A 26,236-nucleotide genomic window follows, 5' to 3' on the forward strand; every position below is an offset into this window, starting at 1 on the left:
ATAACTCGAATCAATTCGCTCTCACAGGTCTCTCACCTCTGAAAACTGTCTCCATCTAGCGGCTTCCCCCTCTGCACATCTAGCAGCGCTGGATGTGTGAATCAATAACCTGAGACGTGAAAAAAAAAAAAAATATCCGCAGCGCTTTGCCCCAGTCTCTGAGCTCGTCATTCAACACTTCACTGTATTCCAGCGAAACTCTGTTTAATAATAATTCAAAGAAAGCCATTGGATAACTTTACACAATGCGCAATATAGGGTTCATAAGAGAATCAAATGCTATAAATAAGCATTTAAACGTAACACTACTCATGGCACATTATGCACCATTCACACAGGCTGTGCTACATTCATTTGTGTTAACCGATGCCCGTAGCACGTGACACGCCTCCAATGCGCCGTGAGCAGAAGCAACTTGGGCTCCACCGCAGACTCACAGATCTTCCTCGGTAGCGGATGAAGCAACTTCCAGCGAATCATTTGTTGCGGGTTCACTTTTTGTTCGGGTTACAGGCAGACCCTGCGAAACAGTTCTCGGCTCATTGGATTACATTTAAGAGAATCGGATAGGAAAGTGACATTCTCTTCTTTTGAAACACCGAACGCGCACTCGCCAGGGTGGTCTTCTCTTCCCATGAAAGGACCACTGTGGCAGGTTTCTTCAAAAGCGTCAGTGTGAAACACAGAGGCTTTGACCGGTAAAAAGGATGTCCTTGGACAACGTGAATCATCTACCTGACTTCTAAACTTGTTGCATTTTCTCTAGAACAGATCCGATAGCGCGTTTCGGATACTTTGTGCGTAACGGCAGAACAGCGATTCAAAGTGGACTATAACTGATGATCTGTGTGTAAAAACCTGCACTTTTGCAACAAAATATATTTATGAGGAGGTAAGTTGTTTCTCTTGCTTGTGCGCAATAGGTTACACAGTAAAAAAAAGGTCAATTCAAAAAGTATTTGTCCGAAAAGGCGGTCTTTTCATGCACACACACCATCATTCCATTGTGCGCTCACAGTAATTCCATTCCACCTTGCCATTCGAATGGTTTGATCTTCATAAATATTATGGCTCACTGTGCAGTGTTCTGAAATAGTCTTCCTTGAACTTTGCATCAAGTAACAGCGCATTGTGACTTTCCAGATGTCCTTTCTGTTTGTGGCGGATCTGTGAGCGCGAAACCTGCTTCAGTCTCACCGGGTCGCGCACATTGGGTCAGCATGGCAGCCGGAGTCGCCGCGTGGCTACCGTTTGCGCGCGCCGCGGCCATAGGATGGATGCCCGTGGCGAGCACCCCGATGCCGCCGCCTCCACGGGAAAAGAGGCGAGGTCAGGACGGCCTGATTATCTTAAACGTCAGCGGCACTAGGTTTCAAACTTGGCGGAATACTTTGGAGAGGTACCCTGACACCTTACTAGGGAGCACGGAGCGCGACTTCTTCTTCCACGAGGAGTCCAACGAGTACTTTTTCGACCGCGACCCGGACATCTTCAGGCACATCCTCAACTTCTACCGAACCGGGAAGCTGCACTACCCTCGCCACGAGTGCATCTCCGCCTATGACGAGGAGCTGGCCTTCTTCGGCATCATTCCTGAGATAATAGGGGACTGCTGTTATGAGGAGTACAAAGATCGCAGGAGGGAGAACACGGAGAGGATCCAAGACGATGAGGAGAACGAAAACAGCAAGGACATGGTGCCGCCGGATATGTCGTTCCGCGAGACCATGTGGCGCGCGTTCGAGAACCCGCACACGAGCACCATGGCGCTGGTGTTCTATTACGTCACGGGATTTTTCATCGCCGTCTCCGTGATGGCCAACGTGGTGGAGACGGTCCCGTGCCGCAGCGAGCAAAACCGGGCGAAGGAGGTGTCTTGCGGGGAGCGCTACGCCGTCGCGTTCTTCTGTCTGGATACGGCCTGCGTCATGATCTTCACTGTTGAGTACCTGCTGCGTCTGATCGCCGCGCCCAGCAGGTACAAGTTCGTCAAGAGTGTCATGAGCATCATTGACGTGGTGGCCATCATGCCTTACTATATAGGCCTGGTCATGGCAGACAACGAGGACGTAAGCGGGGCCTTCGTCACCCTCAGGGTCTTCAGGGTCTTTCGGATTTTCAAATTTTCGCGGCACTCCGCGGGACTGCGCATCCTGGGGTACACGCTCAAGAGCTGCGCGTCCGAGCTGGGCTTCCTGCTCTTCTCGCTCACCATGGCCATCATCATCTTTGCCACCGTCATGTTCTACGCAGAGAAGGGCTCCACCTCCAGCAAGTTCACCAGCATACCGGCGGCTTTCTGGTACACCATCGTCACCATGACAACGCTCGGGTGAGTCGATGTTGTTGTGATGCGCAAACTTGCTATAGGGAATGAGCTTCTTCTGTCATGACTGCTTCAAAGCAGCCCTTTTACACCAACGCGTCAGAGAGGTTGAGCTGGAGATAGAATACATCAAGGGCAGGGGGAGATCAATAAAAGTGAAATAAATCAAAGAAATAGACTCCCTCTCTAGACTGTCTCTCTCCTTTCTCAATCTGGCCAGTGAGACAGAGGCCATCCTTTACTGCCTCATTGCTGGAAAAGACAAGACCTATAAAGCTATTTGATTTTTTCTGCAATATTTTGTGCCATATGCACACACATCACAGGCAATTTAAAGACTTTTATGTAGTTTGTATACTTTTCTATTGCTGCTTTAATAATTAATATAAATAAAATAAAATTATATGTTAAACTAAATATTTTATAATGTATTTTACAAAAAAAAAAATATATATTGTATTAATATAAAATATGAAATATATCAAAACTTTCAGCAAGATTTTAATGAACATTAAACATGCAAGGAAAACCGCAATGCTGTGCAGACAATGAATACACATGGTGATAAGAACTTAAATTGGCATCAGTTTGCCTGTGACAACTGTGTCATGTAAAACCAGTAACAGTTTCTGACAGTCTAGGGAATTACATTTTAGAGTTTTTAATAGTATTTATCTCCGAAGGCGTCATATTTGTCGCCAGTGTCAGACTGAGCACAGGCTTTTCCTTCCTTAATTGTTTATAACCAACCATCTCTATGTGCCTTTGGCAGAATGTTGTAATTTCCACACAGTCAATGAACACATAGAGAGACATGGCTGATTCATGTGACTTTAAGCACTAAAGGCGATAACAATAATGCATTCCCTATTGATGTGTTATTTATTCATTAATCTCATCACTCGACACCTCAGCGTGGCTTCTCTGAGCCTCCCTCCTGTGCTGAGCGGGTGCTATCCATGGTGCTGAATATGCCCTTCCCATGGCTGCACTCTGCTGCTCGGGAGACGACCAATTCTTTGCTGGCGGGCCGACACGGTCCCGAGTCACACTCGAGGGGATTAATCAAACCACATGCCCCAGTACACATCCCGTGCTTTGATCGGCACGCCTTTGAAGAGCATTAATGTGTGTTTCATAACGTGTATTGCGAGCGTCAATCTGACGCCTGCATCTGGCTGATATGATGCAGCCTTCAAACGTAAATATGATCGGAATCTTTTGGTTTTGAGGTTTTAGTTTTGAAATAGGTGCTTGGGACTTGTTTTATACTGTCTGCTTCTCTTTACATATGACTAATGTTGTCTTTGAAGTCAGAAGTTCCTCCTTTAGAAACCACAAACCTTCAGTAATAAGAAAATAAGGTTGTTAGAGGATGTGCATGTCCTTGTAATACATAAAGAGTTATGGATCACAGACTCCCCCTCTGCTTTACTGTCAGGTCTACATTGCCCTAAGAAAATGGTTTGGAGATGAGTGAAGGGGGGAAAAGAGATCCAGTATGAGTGAGAGAAAGAGAAAATCACATTGTGTGCAATTTGTGTCCTGCAGTTTTTTGCCTGTCAAATCGGATGACATCAATGATAAAATGAAATTACGCGCTGACTCTCAGCACTGTCTTAATGTTAGGAACGCAGTGTGTGTGTGTGTGTGTGTGTGTTTGGGAGAGATGATGATGACTTGTTGGAGCCAGCTGGTTATGAACTGTCTTCCAAACAGACCCACAGCTGCAGGGCTTCAGTGATGCGGCCCATACACTCATCTCCTCTCTCTGCAGGCAGGCATGCTGTTCCTCATTTCAGATTTTATTGCATTGCCTCAGTGAGCCTATCAAGAGGAGCACGCAGGGGGGCTGTCGCTACAGCAGAGATCTGACCTGGCAAAGTCAACTTCATCCTGTGATGAGCAATAGCCAAATCTTGGGATGTCAAACCGGGCTATGTCTTGAGACTATTTCATGTTTGAGTGGCTACAGCTTTATCTGGAAAAAAAACAAAACAAGTTTCACGTTATAGATTGTTGCCTCTTAGGTTCGAGATCTCATCCTCTCTTTGTCTTGCTTGTTGAGTTCATCCAGTACCCCTTTGTCATGTCTGAAATCTCATTCCCTTCCCATTTCTCTTTAAACACACACTTGAGTGAGAGCCCAGTCCAGGCATTGCTAAACGACTTTACCTGCACTGATTGAACAAGAGCCTGGCTCTCTAAATGTATGCATCACTTTTTAATGCCTCATTTCCCAGACTGGAAGACAGGGATGGATCTGTGGCTCAGAGAGCAAGGGAAGTGATTTACAAGAGACGGCTGATTTAAATTGCGTGAACCTGGTTTTGGGTTTGGATTACTAGTAATGAAGCCATGTGATGGTCCTTTACCCAAGTGCAATTGGAGTCTGAGACCATTTCGACTTTCACCGAGGTTTTCACACTTGCTGGCTCAGGCTTCTTCAATCTGTCTGCATGAGAATGATTGAGAATTTTAATTATCCATTAAGATAGCCTCTATCGTGCAGGACTGATACCTGAATGCCTCAACCAGATTTAGCCCAAGTTTTGGGTATATGCACCAGGGACTGCAGCTCATTTCGGTCTCATTTTGATATAGATAAAGTTACTTCTTTTATCTCTGGCTTTGCTTAAACTTAAAGTATGCATAGAGCTTTACCGCCTGGTAATGTAAGACATGCCGGTTATCTCTCAATTGGCGTAATATTATGATGGTGAGAACAGAACCCGCATTGATATAATATCTCTGAAGTGCCAGAGATATTTATTCAACAATGTCATAATATTCACCTACAGTAAGTGCAGTCCTGACCGTGACATACCTTTAGTCCAGGGTTGTCCAATTCTGCATCTGAAGGGACACTTTCCATTTCCATTTATTCATTTAGCTGACGCTTTTATCCAAAGCGACTTACAATGGGCTTTATGCCCAGCTGCACTACTTCCTGAACTTCAGCCAGCTTCTTGTTTCCTGTCTGCCATTATTGGCCAAATTGATTAATTCAGGTGTGTCTGATTATTGTTGCCATGACAACTGAGGTCAGGCACACCTGGATTAATCAATTTGGCCAATAACTGCAGACAGGAAACAAGGAGCTGGCTGAAGTTCAGGAAGTAGTGCAGCTGGGCATAAAGCCCATTGCAGGTCACACCCCTCTGGAGCAACTTGGGGTTAGGTGTCTTGCTCATTGGTGCACATTGGGTCTCTCACACCAAAGGCATGTGTCTTGTCCACTGCACCATCACCACCCCCTTAACTTTCCCCGCAACTTAAGCTCCAACACACCTGCCTGTACGTTTTTAGAGGTCCTAGATACCTCGATTATCTGGTTCAGGTGTGAGCTAAACTCCGCTGGACTATGGCGCTCCCGGAGTAGGAATGGATACCCCTGATTCGGACTCATTTGGTGAAGAGACCGAACAAATCCATTAATTATCTCTAATTTGCCTGTGATCTGGCATCAACGTTCAGTCCTCGCAGAGTTCTGCTCTTCCTGGAGCCGAGAGGGAGGAGACGAGGGACGGGATGCGACTTTGGTTCACAGTACGGATGGCCTCCGCTTCACTGGCCCCTATCGCCTCTTTAATGGACTCATTTTCTGGCATAGGCTGATTTTGCCCAGCTCAATTAAATCAGCAGCATTTTAATTGGCTTATGCACCGTCAAACGGGATCTATTAAGTGAGCAGCTGTCAGAGCTGAAGACATGCAGATATGAGTGCGAGGGAGAGTGAGAACGCTGAACGGGGGTAAATACATCAGCTTTAAAGCACTCGGGTACAATGATAATGTCTTGTAAATGAAATGCCCCCATGATCCTCCGCACAACCCATCATTCTTTTCAGTGAAATGCACTTCACTTGGTTCATTCTCCCATCTTCCAATCCTCTCACCCCCCTCTTCCTTCGGGGTTATGAAGGCACATAAAGAGTCCTACGGAGAGGTTGTAAAGTGATTGATGGAGTAGCATGGAGAGTCTATTAAACTCTCTGAAGTCACCCTGCATCAGGTCAATTAGGGCCAGAGGCTTCAACGCCCACCGGCTATGGATCCCCTCCCCAGGATATGTCACACAGAACAGGGTGGATTAATCTCCCATGTTCATCGTGGTCACCGTGGGTTAAGCAATAGGCTTAATTTCTTCTACGGGAAAAGATCGTAAGTTCATAGTGCATGAAAGAAGAGGCTTTCGACACTCTGTTCAAAGCGAAAGATTGAATCTTTGAGCAGGGTTGTGGTAAGGTCAGGCCATGATACAACATGTGAAAGGGACTCATTATTGTGTCTGAAAGAGCATGCCGGTGTGGGGTTACCCTGATTAGCACACCTTGAGCAGGCATCACGCAGAGAGAGGACTGCCCCAGAGAAATGCAATGGCGCAGGTGTATTATTGATGATCCCGGGCCACTCAAGTGCGTCCACCTAATACACAACTGGATGCCTGCAAAGGTGTAACCTACAGTATAGTGCATTGGAAATTATCAACATGACACAGATTACCATTTACTATTGTATTTTGTTTAAAGAAAAGCATGAACCAAAACAGAATATATTGGCCCCCGGGACTCTTTGCACGAATGCTGGGCTTTGGGGAACCCTAAACATGGGTCTAGAAGAAATATACACCCTAACCTCATTGAACCTCATTAGTTTATCCTAAAATTCTGTCATCATTTACCCACACATGTTTTTCCAAACCTGACAATGAACAAAAGGAAAGGAAGTTATACTGGTTTTGAATTACATGAGGATGGTGAGAAAATGTTTTCTTTTCGGGTGTACTATCCCTTTAAACACTTTGAGAAACACTCTTTGAGGTTGTGCAATTGGCCACAACGAACTTCCTCTGGCCTGTTCAGCAGACGTCCAGTTCATGATCGCTGCTTTCCCCCAATGTAATAAGTATTTCATATAATGGTTGCCGAGAAGAAGAAAAATGAGTGTTTTGACCAGCATTTTTTGTTTCACAGATGTGCATGACATGTTTCATGGCTCAAATATGGTGCACAAGAGAAACGCTGTATTTGAAAGATTTACACAGTGGCACAGCCACGGGGAAATAAAGAGCCCAGAATGAGGTAATTAAAGGCTCTTTGTCATGTGGAATAACCCCTGTGGTGTTGCTGTAGAGGCGCTAACTCTATTCATCCATCCATTTCATACTCGCACTATTACTCCACACCGAGAGGCTAATTGGAGGACTACCGTCTCTCTCCTTAACTCTCGTTCTGTCTCCCTCTTTCTCTACTATATTTTTCCTTCCTCATTCCACATTTTTATTTGCTTTATCTCTCTGTTTTGTTCTGGATATATCCGCCTTCTCTGAGATAGTTCAAAAAACACCATAAAAACGTTTTGAAAGTGGGACATGCTCTCCTCAGATGGCTGCCTTTAATCACTTAAATGTAACGGACAGAGTGATTTCTTCCTCCTCCTCTTTCAATTAAGTATAGTTTTTTTCATTTGGGTTTTTTTAATTACTTGGCCTGTCTAGAAGGGAAAAAAAAAAACAGTGGTAGCAGTAATGGTACTGGCATTAGACGTTTTAAGCGCTTTAAATCACTCACACACATCTTGGCACACATCAAAAGATTGGAAATCAAAATACAGTACGCCCTTGTTCAGTGTTTGCTTGAGACAGATATTGTGAGAGTAAGTGGAATGTAAAACTTCAAAATTATAGACTTTATTCCCCCATGATGATTAATGTTCGCTTGAATGAGATCCAGGATTGAAATCCTGGAATCAGATCAGCTCTATGTTTAGACAAATTCACATCCAGGTACAGAGGATTTAGTGACACTACGTTTTGAAGTTTCATTTTTTGTTCCCAATCCCTTCTATTTTTTTTTTTATTTTTTTTTTGAGGTACAATGTTAGAAAACCAAATTGAACCCTTCACTAATGTCATATATATATATATATATATATATATATATATATATATATATATATATATATATATATATATATATATATATATATATATATATATATATATATAATTCTTAATAATACCCTGTTCCATATTTTAGACTTTTCATACTGATGAATAGACACCGTATATCATTGGCACCACAAGGTTTTACTTTTGTCAGCAAAAAAGGGGGGAAATGTAACCACACACATACAGATCATTCTTCCACTCAAGTCCATACAGGCACAGCCTTGATCCTCCATTATTTGCTAGATCCAACCTCCTTTTATTAATCTGTCTATCAGAAGCACAATCATAAGCATGTTCCACTGCTCTTCTCCTCTCTTTCTACTGTACGTGTCTGTTATCTTCTCCAGCTCATGACTGATTCGATTTGTATGCAATTAAGATTGTGGACTCTTGCTATTTCCTATTATGTTGCTATGTGTGTGTGTGTGTGTGTGTTTCCTGTGCAGTGCTCTGGCCTGCACTGGACTAATTGAATGAACGAATTCTGTGTATAATCTGTAATATAATCTAGTCCGTGTATCGCTTTCTTTTCCCTGTCTCGTTCTTGTGCGCGTTCATTCTCTTTTATTTTTTTCACCCTAAAGCATGAGTAATTCTTTTTAATAAAATAGTTAAAAAAATTCATGACACCTTGAGAAGTCATGCATGAATATGCTGGAAACGAGTGAGCGAGAGAGAGTGTGTATTTTGGGTGAAAATAATAATGAATTGGCTGATATTCAATAGGGAGCTGGAGTGTTTTGCTAAAGCCTGCTAATACCGTACAAGAGGCTCATAAATAGCAGAAACCGAGTGAAGTGGGATAGTGAATACAAATTTGGCCTTTCATATGGAGATCTCCTGTGATAGATGGACGTGTCTACATTACAGCCCTACTGAATAGTGTTTAAAGACAGCAGGAAAGACGGCATCAGTCTAGAGTTGGCTTTTTGTCAGTGTGCATTGATTATGCCTCACTAGGTACAGACGAGATGACCTGCTGAAACTGATCTAAAAGCAGTTTTTAACAGCTTGCAAACATGCTCGCAGCATGCAGCAAGACAAGAGAAAGACAAACTGAGAATCAATGAGCCTGCGGTATCCTGCAAATGTGTGTGTGTGTGTTTCTGAACTCCCTTTAGACCTTTTACCTTGACCCATTTTCGCAAATTCTTTTCATGCAATGCCACAGACGTTAACTTTGCTGGATGATATATTGTAAATAACTAGATTTTCAAAGTTCAAGGCTGTTGTAGGAGGTAGCCAGGTATTTAAAAATATATCAAGACTACAAGTAATTAATGTCAACCTCATCTGTGTTCGCCAGCTAGAATGCCTCTAGTACGAACAGTGCAGGATGAGCTATTAATATTACACTTGAGATAAAGTAATAGAGACGGTTGCCTTAAACAATTTTCAGTTTTACCCGTTGATCTTAAATTCGTATGTGTCATTTAAAAACATATTTCTTTCTTAACTGACCTTTGGATGGTGACTTGACCTTTTTCTTGAACTCATGTGAATATAGGCTAGAACAGTTGCTTGTCTGTTTGGAGTTTGTGTTTCGTTCATTGTGTTACGGGCAGTTAAGATCTTCCGGTAGAGAGATGCTGTACAGTCCACTCTAAACAGATCCCTTGCATTACATTTTCCCCTTTCAGTGTGAATCTGAAGAAAGCCGGCAGGAAGGCCATTTGTTGGTCTTGTGGTTTGGACTCAAATGGAGTGAATCGGTGGGAAGACGCCATGTAACTGCTGCAAGTCAGGCAGAAAACTAGGGAGACACTGGTTTTATGGTTTGTGATACAAACACTTGAATAGACCATTACACACCTTATAACACACCTGTCTCTCTTTTCCTTATTTTCGCCTTATATCCCCCCATTTTTCTTCTGTTGTTGGTTTCTTTGCTTTAAGGCATTATACATTTCTTCAAATTGGAGCACCCACAGACTGAAAAGTCATAAATCTCGAACATTTCCCAATTTAGATTTACTCGCCGGCTTTAAAGCAATGTTCAATGCTACAATTGGACACTGAATCTGTGAAAACTGTGTTGACAGTAATGCAATGGACCATTCCTGGAGTTTAGATTGTTTACATTTTTTTTTCCAATTAAAAATGTGTGACTTGAGCTTTAAAGTTTCTAAAGCTGTGCCATTGTAGTTCTTGCGTTAACAATGTAATTCCTGTGGGTGTTTTTACAATGATAACTGTCCAGTGAAGACTTCATATGCCAAGATGTCATAACAAAGACATCTTAAGCAATGTCATATTTGCATTCAAACTTAATGACAGTTGTCATAAACATGCATAAACCTTAATTCATATTCAAGGCATATGTCATGTCATGGTTATGAAGGTGTCACGTCAGTCTTACCTCAAGATAACTTTAGTACTGGGGATGCGCACACAGGAATACTTCTCAGGTGACTGGGTTCAGAGAAACACAAGCTCTATTGGATAAATTAACAGGTCTCATTACATTATGGCTCGGTGTCCTGAACTTTAAACACACGCTTCTCATCTTCTTTGACATTCAAACGTGACGCACATATCTAATATGTCCTCTGAATCTGAACAAATACATTTTCTTTTTACATGCTTTTTATTATCGAATTAGAATCGTATGATTTTAAGTGGATTTCTTTGATATAAAACCATAAAGATGTAGTCTTTACATTTCATATGCTCTATTTTGACAGATTGACAGAAGACTGCTGGTGTGAAATTGACATTTCTGACAAATCACAGGCAGCCTTAGAATGATGCATCAGAACAGCCAATTGGATCAAGTGTGTTTCTAGAAATGCTGTTAGCAAAGCATTTGATACGTCAGGTATTATTATTTTGAAAGTGCGACGTCGTCAGATTGCTTCTGGAATTGCTTATTTAGGTCCAGTCGAGCGGTGAATGTAATTTATTTAGCGCTGATACAATCTGCTGTACACTGTCACCTGAAAATCAAGCCAAAATTTAATCCGGTGTTTTAGTGTATATTGAGAAATTACCGAGTAGAAGGATATCTAGGTCGGTGAATTTGACGCTCTTGTTAACTGTTTCGGGTGTCCTGTACTGTAGATATAGTGTCGTCGCTCCAGTGAAGTTAAACCAGTGAAGATGGACAGCTGAGGTCAATGTGGACAGAACGACGGTAATAGGAGAGCGACAGAGAGGGAGGGAGGAGGGTGGCGTTTAGAGTGTTACATGTCACCGTGACACATCATTGGAAAACACAGAAACTATTTACCATTGACTGTCCTCACTCTGCTTCTGTTGTTTCCCCCGACAAGCCGTAATCACTGCACGTAATCATCTGATGCTGTGTTCAAACACACTTGCGTTTGCAAGAAATGCGCAGTAATGAACTGCCAGTCAGGAAGATAGAGTGTGCGGTTGTCTTGAAGGCAGTGGTGGTCAAACCCTAAATTACGGGATGTGTACTGTATGTGCTGAATGCTCGCGGCTCCCTGCGGACAAGCGCTTTCTAAATATGTGAGGACAGGTTGTGCTCTTTAATCCAAAATTGGTGAGATGGAAGATGGCGAGAGTGAACAGCGAGTGCGGACTGCTGTGGTTGCCTCATGTTTTAAACATCGCACCCTATTCACCGCCTGACATTCAGCAAACACTCCGTCTGTCCGGCCTTGATAGTGTCTCCCGCCAGGACGATCACTCCTGTAAACTAATTATCATCCGCACACATGCATGAATCACCTTCAGAGGATTTCTTTTTTTGCAAACTTTCACACACACACAGTGCTCCATTTTATTCGTTCTGGCTCGTGAGGCGAAGGGGCCAAAGAAATGTTTTTCTCAAGAAATACTGGTATTCACGAGAGTGCAGTAATTAAACTGCACGTGTGCGAGGATGTAGACAAGTAAACACTGCGTCATTAGAAAGTTTGATGTTTTCAAAGAGAAAATCTTTGTTTTGGTTTGCATCAGTCTTGATAATAAATGACATGCTGCACAGGGAAGCGATGTCTGTACGTGCTTCACTTGAAATGAAATATGCATTACGCTTGGTTGCTGCCCTCAGCACTCATTTTTTATAAGTAATATGATTTCATATTGATGTAAATAGCAAGTGTTGTTTCAAATAGTCTGATTGTGAGTATGATAATGCTTTTATATAAAGATTCAGTAAGTTAATAGTGGGTAACTTACAGTACATTTTAGACATAATATTGCCTGTTACTTTGCCTGTTTTTGATCCACCAAGCCACATTAGAACCGTTGAACATCTCGAGCATCAAACATTAGTGGTGTTGCTGAATAAAAAACAAGGTTATTGAACAAATTATTTGAATTAATGATTCAATAGGTGCGTTCCATTCGACAGGGTCCCTATGCAGTGTTCACTGCTCCCTACTCCCTGAACATGGTATATCAGTTGAAGTGGACTTCACTGACTTCCTGTGAAGTGATGTATCGATGTTCCCTTATTCCCTATGCCGTTCGCAGTGCCCTTCGAACTGAACATGTTCGTTCCCTTCGAATTGGAATCTCACTTAAGATGGTGAAATACCCTGTGAAGTCCACTTCGCAGTCCACTTACGGTCGAATGGAACGCACCTAAAAACTCACTCATTAAGGCACTAATTTGTGAATGAATCAGCATTTTCAAACGAATCGATGGCAGTGAATGATTCAATGACTCTCAAAAAAGTTTACTTGTTTCGTTCTTGAATGAATCATAGTTTTCTAACGTATAATTCTGACCTATCGATGTGACCACAGAAAGAGTTACGTAGAGACTGATTCATCAATATTAAAACATTTTAAAGTGTCATTGTTACATCCTGTTATACTTACTAACTATAAATTGTGCATTTAACTAACCCTAAACCAAACGAAATCATAACACTAACTCTATTGTAGGTACATGTAGTTACTTAAGATTACTCAGTACTTAAATTTATAATGTGTATGTACAGTGACAAAGACACCTTATAAAATGTAACCCATTTTTGACCGAAATAAAAACAGTTAATTAAATGAATGTTACCAAATAAAGCACATATTTTTATAGACAAGATTTTTAGATGATTGTTTACGCCCTGATGTGCCCTTCATTGCCTGTTTTGGAGCTCAAATTGACTCTCTTATATGTTTAATTGTAGCAAGAACTGTGATTAATGCGTATTGAAGGTTCTGACTGGTTTCCACACTCTTACACTTGATTCCGATTGGCTGGTTGTGGATGGTTGTAGCTTTGTATTGGCTCTCTCTTTGTGCCATTGTGTGAATATGTGTGTGTGTGAGTAAGTATCTGTACTTCAGTGCTTTAGCCCACACAGCGCCTTTGTGACGACTCAGCCAAAACGGGCTCAACACAATTTAGCTGAATCCTCGATACGCCTTTTAGATACAAGAAATGAAATAATAGCAAGACTGCCAGGGATCATTGATCCACAGCTGGCTGTGAATATCAATGAAGTACCATTACACAAAGATAAATACGCTTTCAGAGTGTTGTGGCGCACCCCTCGCACACATAAACGCACTCCAGCTTTTTTAAAAAACAGCAGACTGAATCGTGGGGTGACATGAAAGCATTCACGGGAGACGGGTGGGAATCTACGAGCTGCTAGAAATCAGCAGAAAGTGACATGGAGAATCGAGTTTCTTACAGGTGAAACCTACAGATGAAAACCATGATGGCTGCAATTTTTAATTAGAAGAAATGTCTTTACCCAGAATTGCTGCCTATTTGTTTAAATGCCCTGGATCTGATTTTATTAGAGCTTAACTGTTGGCTTCCAGAAATAAAAATCCCCTTTATTTTGCCCATAGAAATCACTTTTTTAATGGTACTTTGAAACCTTTCATGAAATAGCTATTACGTGCTAAGAGTTTGTTAATCGGTGTTAAATGCTTCTGTTGAAGACATCTGTCAGCATTAATTCCCAAAAATAGCCCAATTCGAATGATGAGATAATAAATCTGGGGCAGAAAACTCAGCAGTTGCCATTGTGTCCCATGAAGCCTTGCAGACAACGTGTACAATCGCAAGACAAATGTAATACTAACGCAATATAAAATATGTATATACACTGTAAAAAATGATATGATCAATAAGTTGACAACGTATGTTTTTACATTGCTTTAACTCATCAAAATAAGTGAAGTTAAGCAATTTTCAAAATTTTTTAAGTTATACAAGATTTAATTATATTTTTTTTTAAGTCAGTTTAATGTAATTTACATTGAAATTACTTAAACATCCAAGTTTATTGTACTCAATAAAAAAGTAAGCTGCCTTAAAATTTTAAGTGTGTATATATATATATATGCAAATAATAATAATCTCATGCAAATAATAAAATGCTATAAACAATTCAATCATGCATAGTTAGGTTAGCAAGTATATAAATAAATGAGCTTATCATAAAAGGTTCTCTCTGAAAAACATTTAAGGAATTATTCATACCCAGTCCCTCTTGTATGATTCTCAGTATTCCCTAATTGGTCATGTTCGTGATTATCTAATTTACTAATTAGCTGTTTTACATGTGCACTCTGAGGGAGTTGATAGGAAGGATATAAAAGTTGTATCTCTCTTTATGTGCAGTCACTGCAGGATCCGTTTCTGAACAAACTTCTGAGGCCTGAAATGAAATGAAAAGTTTAAATTTGCATGAATCTAACTAGATAACAGTATGGTGATTTTCAGTGTGAATGTCTGTGTGCTGCATGGCAGAGGTGTCAAAAGAAGTGAGGAAACATTCATAGACGCGCGCGTGTGTGTGTGTGTGTCGTCCGGAGAGGTTGATGTAATGGTTTTATAATGGATTTAGAGCGGTCACGGTGATCAGCACAGGATGACTTATTTAAATGTCGTGCACTCTTCTCATCCTTTGCTGGAGATGAGGCATAGAAACGGATGAGGGGAGAGAGCTAACGGATATTTCACCACTGTCACTCGCCGTTTCTCCTGCAAAGCTTAGACTGGATTTACGGTTCTCTGAGAGAGCTAGATCTTCATTCAAGTCTAATTTCAAGTCGTTACTGTTACATGACAGAGAGGGCCAAGGCAAATATCACCTGAAACGAATGGAAGGGAAAAAGAGCAGAAGGGAGTGATAGAGAGGCTGGCAGAAGGTATCATTTGGGGCTGGCTGTGAGTTTATACACTCTGAAATATGAAATGCTTTTCAACTTCAACTTAAAAACTTCAGTTCTGTTGCTTTTAAGGAAAAGAGTGGCCACTAAGAGGCCTCCGCAAAGTTGTGTGGATGAATTAATAAGATTAAAAGTCAATTAAAATGATTAAAAATAAAACAAAACAAGCATTAAAGTGTGTGTTTAATATATATATATATATATATATATATATATGAAAAGTATAAAACATGTATTAAAAAAGTTAAATATATATTTAATATTTTTATGTATTTAATATATTTTTTATATCCTCTTTCATTTACAAATTTATTTTTACTTTTTTATACATTTGCCATAACAATGAAAAAGTCAACCTTTTTGCCATTTTCCTCTTTTATAACTAGTTTATGCCTCTGGCAAAAATAAATTGAAGTGTACTATTTTTGAACATTAAATATTTACTTTTACATTATGCATTTGATCAAATTTACAGTAAAAATACATTTGATATTTGTACATTTAGCATACTTTTATTTAATTCTGGACAATGGAGGGCTGTGAAGTCAAAAGTTGAAAACTATTGTCTTAAAAACTTTTTTAGTTTCCATGATGTCATAAAAAAAACAGTCTAATCTAGACTCTAAAAAATGCTGGGTTGTTTCAACCCAAATTTGGGTGAAATGTGGACAAACTACACATTTCTAATGTTGGGTTAAAAATGCAACTAAAAAATGTACAGTTTTGGTTGGGTTACAATTTGAAATTACATTTTTAACCCAACATTTGAGTTTGTCCATAATTTACCCAAATCTGGGTTCAAACAACCCACCATTGTTTAGAGTGTAAGGAACTTATATCGCATCCAATTCAATTATTATTTTTTTAATTCCCCTAGGAACCATCTAACCAACTGAAGAATGGTTCTTGATTTGAAGAGGGTCCTACCACTTCCAATTACATATTAATAATGCTAACACATGCTGTGCATGTTTGTGAACGCGTGCGTCCCTGCTGTTCCACTGGTTGGCGTCCTATGAGCTGAAAATAAGAGAAGTGAAAATATGAAATACAGCCAGCCATCTCTGTAAATCATATGACTAAGATGGAAATGAGGAGATAAGAGAGAAAGAGGGAGAGAGCGGGTCCTTAGAGACAGGTAGATGATGACGCTATACTCTTGATCAGTATTTATGATCACGGTCACAGCATAGCGATCTCAAATATAACCCATTCAACACACACAGGCACACCGCGCTGAAGTGCTGACGACAAGTAAACAGCCCGTTGCTGTATGCAAAGATGTGAGTAATGAGTTCTAAAGGACAGGAGGAGCGGAAATGGGCCAGCCCGCCGTTTGATGACTGGGGTAATGTGGCACAGGAAGTGATGAATATATCGGTGGGCACCATTTGGCACGACTCAGCGCTTTTCTCCTGACGCTGGTCTTTAAGACAGCCAGATTAATGAATCTCTCTGAAATTAGATTAAAGAATTATAGCCCTCGTTTCTCTCCGGAAGCAGACACGACGTCTTCTGAAATGTACACATGCAGATAAACGACAGATGCGTCATGGGTATTACTCATGTTTTTGCTCTTTATCTGATATGTCACTCCAGATGCATCAATGATTTGTCTTGAATTTAAAAATTTTTTTTCATACAGGACAAAATTATTTGTGGGAAAACTCCATTTACAGGCTCTATTAGTCACTAACAGGAGGGAAATTGGCTTCTGCTGTTCTCAAAAGTGCGGTGTGTTAAATTTGAAGTTCATGTATTCATGGTGCATGCCACAGTATGCAAATGAAATCATACGTGAATAGGACACAGCCGATTGGGATTGAATTTCGGCCCTTCTTTTGTACTTAATTTCTTATTTCATTTACATATCTACTTTTTTAACTTTGATTCAACAAGGTGCTGAAAGCATTCTTTAGAAATGTTATCCCATATTGATAGGATAGCATCTTGCAATTGATGGAGATTTGTAGGATTCACATCCAGTTCCACCACATCCCAAAGATACTTTATTGGTAAAATTTACATTTGATAAATTTATTCATTCAGCATAAAAATATTCTTTATTACTTTTTTCATTTAAATTTAGCATTTTTTATGCTTTTTACAAATCTCTTACATTTTTTTTAATTTATTCAAAAAAAAAAAAATTAATTATGTATCAGTCTTGTTTTTCTTCCATCTGTATGCTGTATCAGATGCATGAATGTTTTGTTCTGAATGTTACAGTACATTTCTGAACAGTCAAAACAATATGAGTGTGTAAAACTCCATTTAAAAAGACTCTATTAGTCAGTAACAGGAGGTGAAATTGGCTTGGGTTGTTCTCGAAAGTGTGGCGTGTGTCAAATTTGAGCATGATGAATCCGATGTACAGGTCCATTTATTCGTGGCACACGTTGCAGGTAAGCACCTGAAGGCTTGTACGAGGTCATACGTGAATTAAATACAGCACAGCGGGATTGAATCTCGCCCCAAAACGCTTCTCATTTGAATGCAGCAAACTGCCACATCTGCACACACACACACACTCGAGATGAGCTTTCACAAGTGAGCAGACAGTTGAGGTGTTTAGTGAGCAACTCTGAAGGAGTGTGTGACCTTTAGCTTGCGTCACGTTTTTTTGTGTGCGTCTGAAGAGCGAGGTGGAGAGGAGCTTGGATGGGAGGACCACTGGGATATGACATTTCTCATTCTTTCAGTTTGGACACAGCAAGATTCTGGCAGAAAGCGTGTGAAGAGGGGGGTGGGATTCTGGAAAGATGCCCGCAGATGTTAACCCTCGCCCTGGGACTGGAAAAACACCCCTGGGGGGCTTTCTGGACGAGGTCCGATTGCTTTTCAGACCTCAGTCACTACTAAACCACTTACGTTCTGTATTACATACACTCCAGCCCACTCTCTCTGTCTCCACACCCTGAGACCAAACAACACTAGAATGTGTAGCATCCTCTGAACTTAAAGGGATAGATCCCCATAAAACTTTTTATGCTAGTCATTGTTCACAATAGTTTCAGTTTTATATTATATTTTCCCATTAGAGAAGTTGGATTCATATGTTTTTTTTTTATGCATTTGTCATTAAAAGGAGTTCAATTTGCACATTACATTTATATGGTAAGAGTCTTTTTGTGAAATTTTGCATTTGGCATAAAAATGAAAACAGCATGTTTTGCATTAAAGCGAAAAGGTTTTTTTGTGCATTTGGCATAATGAAAAACTACAATTTACACAAGTACGTTTTTATGCATTTTTATTTGAACTAAAGTGCAACATTTGTTTTCTCCCTGTCCAGACATTTTGAGGTTGTGGTTCCCTCTGTGCCAGCGACGGCTCACTCTCTCACTTTCTATTTGCACTTCCTGTCCGATATTTTACAGCACTCCTCTTTTTACAAGTGCCTCTGGAAATAGTGATTTTCCAGCTCTGGGCTGGACCTGGCCTGTTCAAATCAATGCTGCACAGAGCTTTTCCAACAAAATCACATTACTTATGTTGATCCTTGAGCTCCATCTTTTCAATGTGCCCCGTTCCGCCAGTGAACGGCACCTCGTGGTGCCATCCCAAAGAGGCACAAAATCACTTTCATGGACCTTTACCTTAACTGTTCCAAGCTGGTGGAATGACCGGCCTAACTCAACTCAAGCTGCTGAGTCTTTAGCCATTTTCAAGAACATATTTTTCTTCAACACTTGACCCGTTAATAGCACTTACTAATCTATATATCTATATATTTTTTAAATCTATGCTACTGTACGTGTACTGTGCTAGACTAACTGGGACTAGTCACAGCACTTGCATATTGTTGCCCTATTGTTGGTTTGATTGCTTCTATTGCTCGCCTTATTTGTAATTCGCTTTGGATAAAAGCGTCTGCTGAATTATTAAATGTAAATACAATGTGTTTTTAAAGGCGAGCAAGACGCGGCAGGTAGAATCTACTGCAGTTGTTTCGATATGAGCTTTCCAACAGCGCTGACTCATCACTTGGCGTGACAATCTTTTTTAATGAAGATTTTGAAAAGGCATTCATGGTGAGTATTGTGTTGTTGTTGACATTTTGTCTCCATTTAACAACCAGAATTACCACCAGAACAGCTCCAAAACCCCATCGTTGCGTAGGATATTGAGCTGACACACTCGTCAGCAGTTGTGAGTGTGTTATGCGTGTGTGTGCATGTACACTAAAGCATTACAAGCACGGTTTATTTAGCAGACGTGCTCCTCTCTGCATGATCTATCATCATCATCATAATAACCACATTGTTTATGGTGATGCTCTCAGCGTTCATATATTCAGGCCAAGCGCTGGATGATGCATCTCCCAAACTTCACTCTTCACTGGGCAATTACAGTCCGATCTGCTAAGCATAACTCACCGCAAAAGGAGCCACTGAAAGGCTCTTCATTTGCACTTGATTTGGAGAGAGAGTGAGATTAGAATAGGGAATCTGGGGTTGGTTGGCACAATTTTCATTTTTTGTTGAATATCTGTGGTAGAGCAAACATTAAAAAAAGCTAAAAATGGCTGTAGGTTGAAGGGAGAAAGCAATCCAAAGTGTTATTTTACTATTATTTCTATACTGTTTAGTATGAATTAATGTTTTAATGAGCTTTTAATCTTTTTAGTTTTATTTAAATTTTAGTTAGTAATGTGGTATCTGCTTTATGAACTGGTTATCTGCCATTTTTATTAGTTTTTTAGATTTCTATTTTTATTTATTTTTTAGTTTTATTTGTATTCATTTTAAAACTTAATTTGTTTTATTTCAGTTACTTGCCAAGACTGAACATTTCGTAAAACATTTTCATATTTTTTTATTTCAGTTTTTATTTCAATGAAAATGATTTAGTTGTTTTATTTAGTTAACTATATATATATATATATATATATATATATATATATATATATGTATATATATATATATATATATATATATATATATATATATATATATATATATTAATGATTGAAATAGGGCTGAAACGATTAATTGCGATTAATCATATCCAAAATAAAAGTTTTTGTTTACATAATATATGTGTGTGTGGTGTGTATAATTATTTTGTATATATAAATAAATACACACATATGCATGTATATATTTAAGAAAAAATGTGTTACTAATATATCAAATATTTTTATTTATGTATAATATTAATTTTGTATAAATATGTATAAAGTATATACATGCAAATATTCTTAAATATTAAATATATACTTTATATATATTTATTAAAAAAAGCTTAAATATATACATGCATGTGTGTGTATTTATATATACAAAATAATTATACACACTACACACACATATATTATGTAAACACAAACTTTTATTTTGGATGTGATTAATCGCGATTAATCATTTCACAGCCCTAGATTGAAAATCAATGAAGAAACTTAAGATATTAATATTTTTACATTTTGATTTATATTTTGATATGTTTATATATCACACACAAATCTTTTACGACACACCCTACACTATACACATTATACCATTTTTAATCTTAAGGTATGTTGGCAATTTATTTTTTTTTTTATTTGGCAAGTTGCCCTCGTGTTGACGTGTTTTGACTATTTATTATCTCTATGGATGCAATGTGCGTCAAGAGGGCAAACAATCAACTGTTACATGTTTGGTGAAGCTTCCAATTATAAATCGCAAATGAGAAATGAACCATGTAGTCAACCGACCCCAGCCTCCTCTAACCAGTCAAAGAGAGTCTTTAATCAGAGCTCTCCGCCCGGCTGCAGCGTGGCAGGCGCATCTCTAAGGAAAGCAATAAGACACAAACACAAACTCTCTCTCATCGGCCTTTATCTTACCCAAGACAGCAGGGGGATTTAAAAGAGCCGCAGTCATTTAAATTCGTTCAGCTGTGCGCTCACACACATGCAGGTATGCTCTGGTTTTTCTTGGTACTGAACTTTCAACCAGGTCCACTTTAACATGTGGAGACCGTTTATCTCTGGTGCCTTCAGTTACCCTGGCAACAGCATTTCCCTAATAATCCCCACCTTCCATCACGAGAGAAAGAGAGAGAGAGGGAGAGTGGGAGAAGCTCTGTGATAAAGGGGGAACAATGCACATTCTTTCATTCAGACAGCAGACACCCATTTGTATTTTTCTAGTGAAAGCGAATGCCTACGCAATCTCTCTAATAAGGGTTTATGAGACCGAGAGAAAGAAAGAAAGCAAGAAAGATGACTCCTGTAGAGGTTCAGGGTGGAGATGGTCTCCTACGACCCATAGATTCTACTGTATCTGTAATAAAATCACATAAATTGCATTGTATAATGGAGCTAGTGAACATTGTAAATAATCTAGCACCAGCCTAGCATTAGCATAGCAATGCACTAAAAAACACCCAACACTTTGCTAACTGCATAGCAACACTGTCAACACTTGCTGTGTAACCTGCTTCTTTAGCAATGTACTAGAAATACTGCATAGTAACACCCTAGCAACCTCACACAACACCCAAGAATCATGGTTGTGACTTTAGTACACTTTTGTGAAAATGTATACATTTAGTTTCTCCTGTACAGGTATGTGTAGATACTGTCCTTTTGCTGTAACCAGCTTCTTTAGCAATGCACTAGAAATACTGCATAGCAACACCCTAGCAACCTCCCACAACACCCAAGAATCATGGTTGTGACTATAGCACACTTTTGTGAAAATGTATAAATTTAGTTTCTCATGTACAGGTATGTGTAGATACTGTCTTTTTGCTGTAACCAGCTTCTTTGGTAATGCACTAGAAATACTGCATAGCAACACCCTAGCAACCTCCCACAACACCCAAGAATAATGGTTGTAACTTTAGTACACTTTTGTGAAAATGTATAAATGTAGTTCTTGCTGTAACCAGCTTCTTTAGCAATGCACTGAAAAACACTGCATAGCAACACCCTAGCAACCAGCCACTACAACCTAGAATCATGCAGGTGTAAATGTCTAAATTCAGTTTCTCTTGTATAGCAAGTGTAGATATCAGTCCCTCCAGAAAAACGCGATTATGCGATCGCTGAATTCAATGCAAAATCAGCCAAAGTCCGCATATTTATGCGGGGGCCGCATTTTTTCAAATACGCCGCACTTTCGCCGCATAAATTGCCGATTTCCGTGCAAAATATGCGGGGTTTGCATAATTTCATAATCCTCGCATTTTCGTTGCAAAAAAAGTCATGTATCTTAGCAGAAAGTTGAAAAATGTTGTGTTTGCTTCACACAAGAGCAGCCATTTCCCCCTGTTTCCATGGGAACGTTAGGAAGTGACGCAATTACGCGACGCCGGACAGACTCACGGAGGCGATTGACATCTCACAAATCAAACTCGTATAACTGTCTGTCGCACGTTCTACCGTCACATCGTTACTTAATAAACAACATAAGATAAAAGAAGTAGCATCAAACAGAAATTACCCGCACACATGGGGTGTTTGAGGCGCACGTATCACTGCAGGGAGCGCGCAGCTCTTAAAGGGGCCACACCTTATTTACACTCATTACAGTCTGAAATTAAACAAGATGAGAAATTAAATATTCCCAGCACTTTCTATGATGTAGTATGCTTGCTTATCAAAGGAAGTAATAAGAAATGACTCTTACAATAGCCTAGTGAGAACAGGGGGGGAATCACTTTTTTTCTCTTTTTCATCAAACCGCAATTTTTGCAAGTTCCCTCAATTTGTGCAAATTCCTGCAATTTCATCGCATAAAATTGCATAAATATCCCACATATTCCATCGCATTTTTAAAGAAAACGGGCCACGTAATCAATTTTTGCCCGCAAAAAAAAAAAAAAAAAAAAAAAAAAAAAAAAAACTCTGCGGTTTTCTGGAAGGACTGAATACTATTATGGTAAATGTTATATATAAATCGCAAATTTTTTCACAAATTTTTGGAAATTACCACCACAAAATCAGTCATTTTGATCGCAAAAATCACAAAAAAAAATCGTGAAATCCTGGAGGGACTGAGATATCGTCTTTTTGCAGTAACCAGCTTCTTCAACCCAAGCTCAGACAGCAAACATATCGGATTTAACCACACATGCCCCGTGATCATCTAACAAACGCTACTATGTTACTGAGAAGTATCGGGTGTTGAACAATAACCTACAGCAAGCATTACTGCAACGCTTCTCAAACATTCCCACATACGTAATCCACAGATAACTGTTACGTGATACTGGCCTTCGCCAACGTGCTCGAAGTGATGGGATTTGATGCAGGAAGAGCGCACCCGAAAACATTCGTATGCATGATTAAACACACATACGTGATCACACTCACGAGCGGAAACGGCCTGATGCTTACACGTGGGCACAGTTCCCATTTGATGTTTTATTTGATGTTTTACGGCATACTGTCACATCAAAACAAAAACATGACATGTAAACAAATAAATGTGCTATAAAACGTGCATATACATGAGCTTGTATAAAGCGTAATGCATTTTTATAGTTCCACTAACACAGTCTTTATGAACATTTGCCATGGTTTTATAAGGTGTTATTTATTTGTTTATTTATTCACTTATTAATAAAAGACAGGCTGAATGCTGACTGATTTCCCAGCTAAAATCACTCGGCCATTGGTGGATGCGGCATTGGCTGTGCTCAGCTCCACTTCAACAGCTGTCAGAGTATTTTTAGCAGGCATTGTGTATCTGGCCTGTGTTAAGCCAGTGATAAACATCTATAGAGAGAGAATTACTGTATGTGTGGCACCGAGCCAAACCGGCTCATGTTAGTCAGAAACATGTAGTGTGTGATTATATGTGTCGTTGTTGATACTTCCCAAATTTAATGAGGAGCATCCAACCATATAACACCAGATCACTTCCTTAAGGGTGTCAGGTGAACCCTGGGTAAAATGATCACTCCCAAGACAGATGATTTAATGAGGATCACAGCTCTCTCGTCATGTGTGTGTGTGTGTGGGTGCATGAATGTTTAATGTTGTACAGATGCTCCAGATAATGCCGCCAGTGTTATACACTTAAATAAGTTGATCTAATTGTGCCACATGCCATAAAAAGGCATTCAAGTACTCTGTGGATGGCTCATCCAGAAAAGTAAATTGGATTTTTGATTGCGGAAAGTTAATAGTTTGCTCAGTAAGCTCTCTTTCTCTTTAGCACACAAACACACACTCTAACGCACCTGTGAGTGAACAAGAGGGAAAAGTAGGACAGATAAAGACTTGAGAGCCCAAGGCACAGGACTGACTCTAACACACACACACACACACAAACCCACACTCGCAATCACAAAAATACCGTTCGGCCACCAGCAACACTTTCTCACAGACTATTTAACACAGATTGCACAAACTGCCAAAGAGTAACATATCTCGCGTCAGGCATGTGCCATGGCTGCAAGTCAAGAGCTGTGAAACTCGGTTTCACTTAAAGCCTGCCTGTAACCGCTCATCCGAAGACTCCAAACTGTTGTAGATTGGGAGGGTCGAACTGTAACCATAGTAACATTACCTTAAGGGTGAATTTGTAATTGCTGGGCCCTGAGGGTGTGCATAATAATGAACATGTTTGGATAAAAAAAACATCAGGATTTCATTGTGATATCATTCTGAAAGAGAAACCCTTATTTTGTTACGAACCCATATGACTTTATTCAGCTCACTGAAAGTCAAAAACAATGAGGTTAATGGGGTCAAAAACAACCCCTTTGGACCCCATTGACTTTCATTATATGAACAAAATAACAATTTTCAAAGTATCTTCTTTAGTGTTCTGCTGTCATGCAGGTTTGGAATGACATTGGAGTAGATATTGCCCTGTCCCTAGACGTTTATTCAGCAAGGATTCATTTTCAGGGATTCATCAAAGAATCCTGACAACAAAATCAACATTGATAATAAGAAAGGCACCAAAATCTGCATTTTGGAATACTTTCTGAAGTATCATGTGACACTGAAACTAGAGAAATGATGCAGGAAATTCAGCTTCTGGTGTGTTTGACAAAAAAAAAAGAAAAAAAAAGAAAAGAAAGATTTGGCTAAACTGTAGCAATAAATTACATTTTAAAATATACTGAAAGCAGTCATTTTAAATTATAATAACATTCATTATTATATTATAATATAATAATATATTACTGAGTAAATGAGTAAATATTACTGTATTTTAGATCAATTCTTTTTAGAAATCATACAGACCACAAACTTTTCAACATGTATTCACCATAGTGTAGAACATGGCCTGGCCATGTTGCTCCTGCTAATGTGATCAGATATAATTAATTATTGATGGTGTTCAATGTGTAATTAGCTGCAGTTGTGATCCGGGGTGTACTTTACGCAAACAATGAGTGCAGAGAGACACTTACAGAGAGTCATTGGCATATTCAACCTAAGGGATACATTTACCTGAGCAGGTGTGAAACACAGCGCTGTCCACACAGAGCAGGAAGCGCATATCCGCGGGCAAGGACAAAGCACACGCTGCTTTGATTGTGAACAGGCATTAACAATTAAAATGAAACTGGGATTAAAGACTGGATCTTTGAAGTGGCTGTACGAAAGTGTTTCTAAATGCAGACTTAGTTGGGAAAGATTGCTGCCGTTTCCCAATAGCCCGTGCAGGTTGAGCTACTGAGCCCTCGATCGCTCGGAGAGAGAAAACAGCACTGAGAGAGAGAGACGTACTGGGGAAAGAGATGAACGAAAAGGTCAGACGGGTGTCTGCCAAAGAGTACAGAAAGGCACAGCCTCTTGGGAATTATTCAAAAGACCTTGGTGTGCACAGTTTCACACATACACACTCTCCTCTCTCTTTCTTTCTCAAGGCTGTCTAGTGATGAATGGGCCTTGACTTA

At 39.7% G+C, this 26,236-nt stretch overlaps 1 protein-coding gene across 2 annotated transcripts in view; it reads left to right on the plus strand.

Annotated features, from left to right (window-relative positions):
- The first annotated feature begins 238 nt into the window (after nt 1–238).
- The window catches only part of kcnd2 (potassium voltage-gated channel, Shal-related subfamily, member 2), a 104,415-nt gene continuing 78,417 nt past the window's right edge, over nt 239–26,236 (plus strand). The window contains exons 1-2 of one of the 2 annotated variants that reach the window (XM_039667969.2): nt 239–892; nt 1,144–2,332. In XM_039667969.2, the coding sequence (XP_039523903.1) occupies nt 1,221–2,332 (1,112 nt within the window). In that variant the 5' untranslated portion in view covers nt 239–892; nt 1,144–1,220. The remainder of the gene's footprint in view (nt 893–1,143; nt 2,333–26,236) is intronic. The other variant, XM_039667970.2, reaches the window with a different exon arrangement.

Source organism: Pimephales promelas, chromosome 24 (assembly GCF_988280905.1).
Source record: "Pimephales promelas chromosome 24, fPimPro1.hap1.1, whole genome shotgun sequence".
Lineage (NCBI taxonomy): Eukaryota > Metazoa > Chordata > Actinopteri > Cypriniformes > Leuciscidae > Pimephales > Pimephales promelas.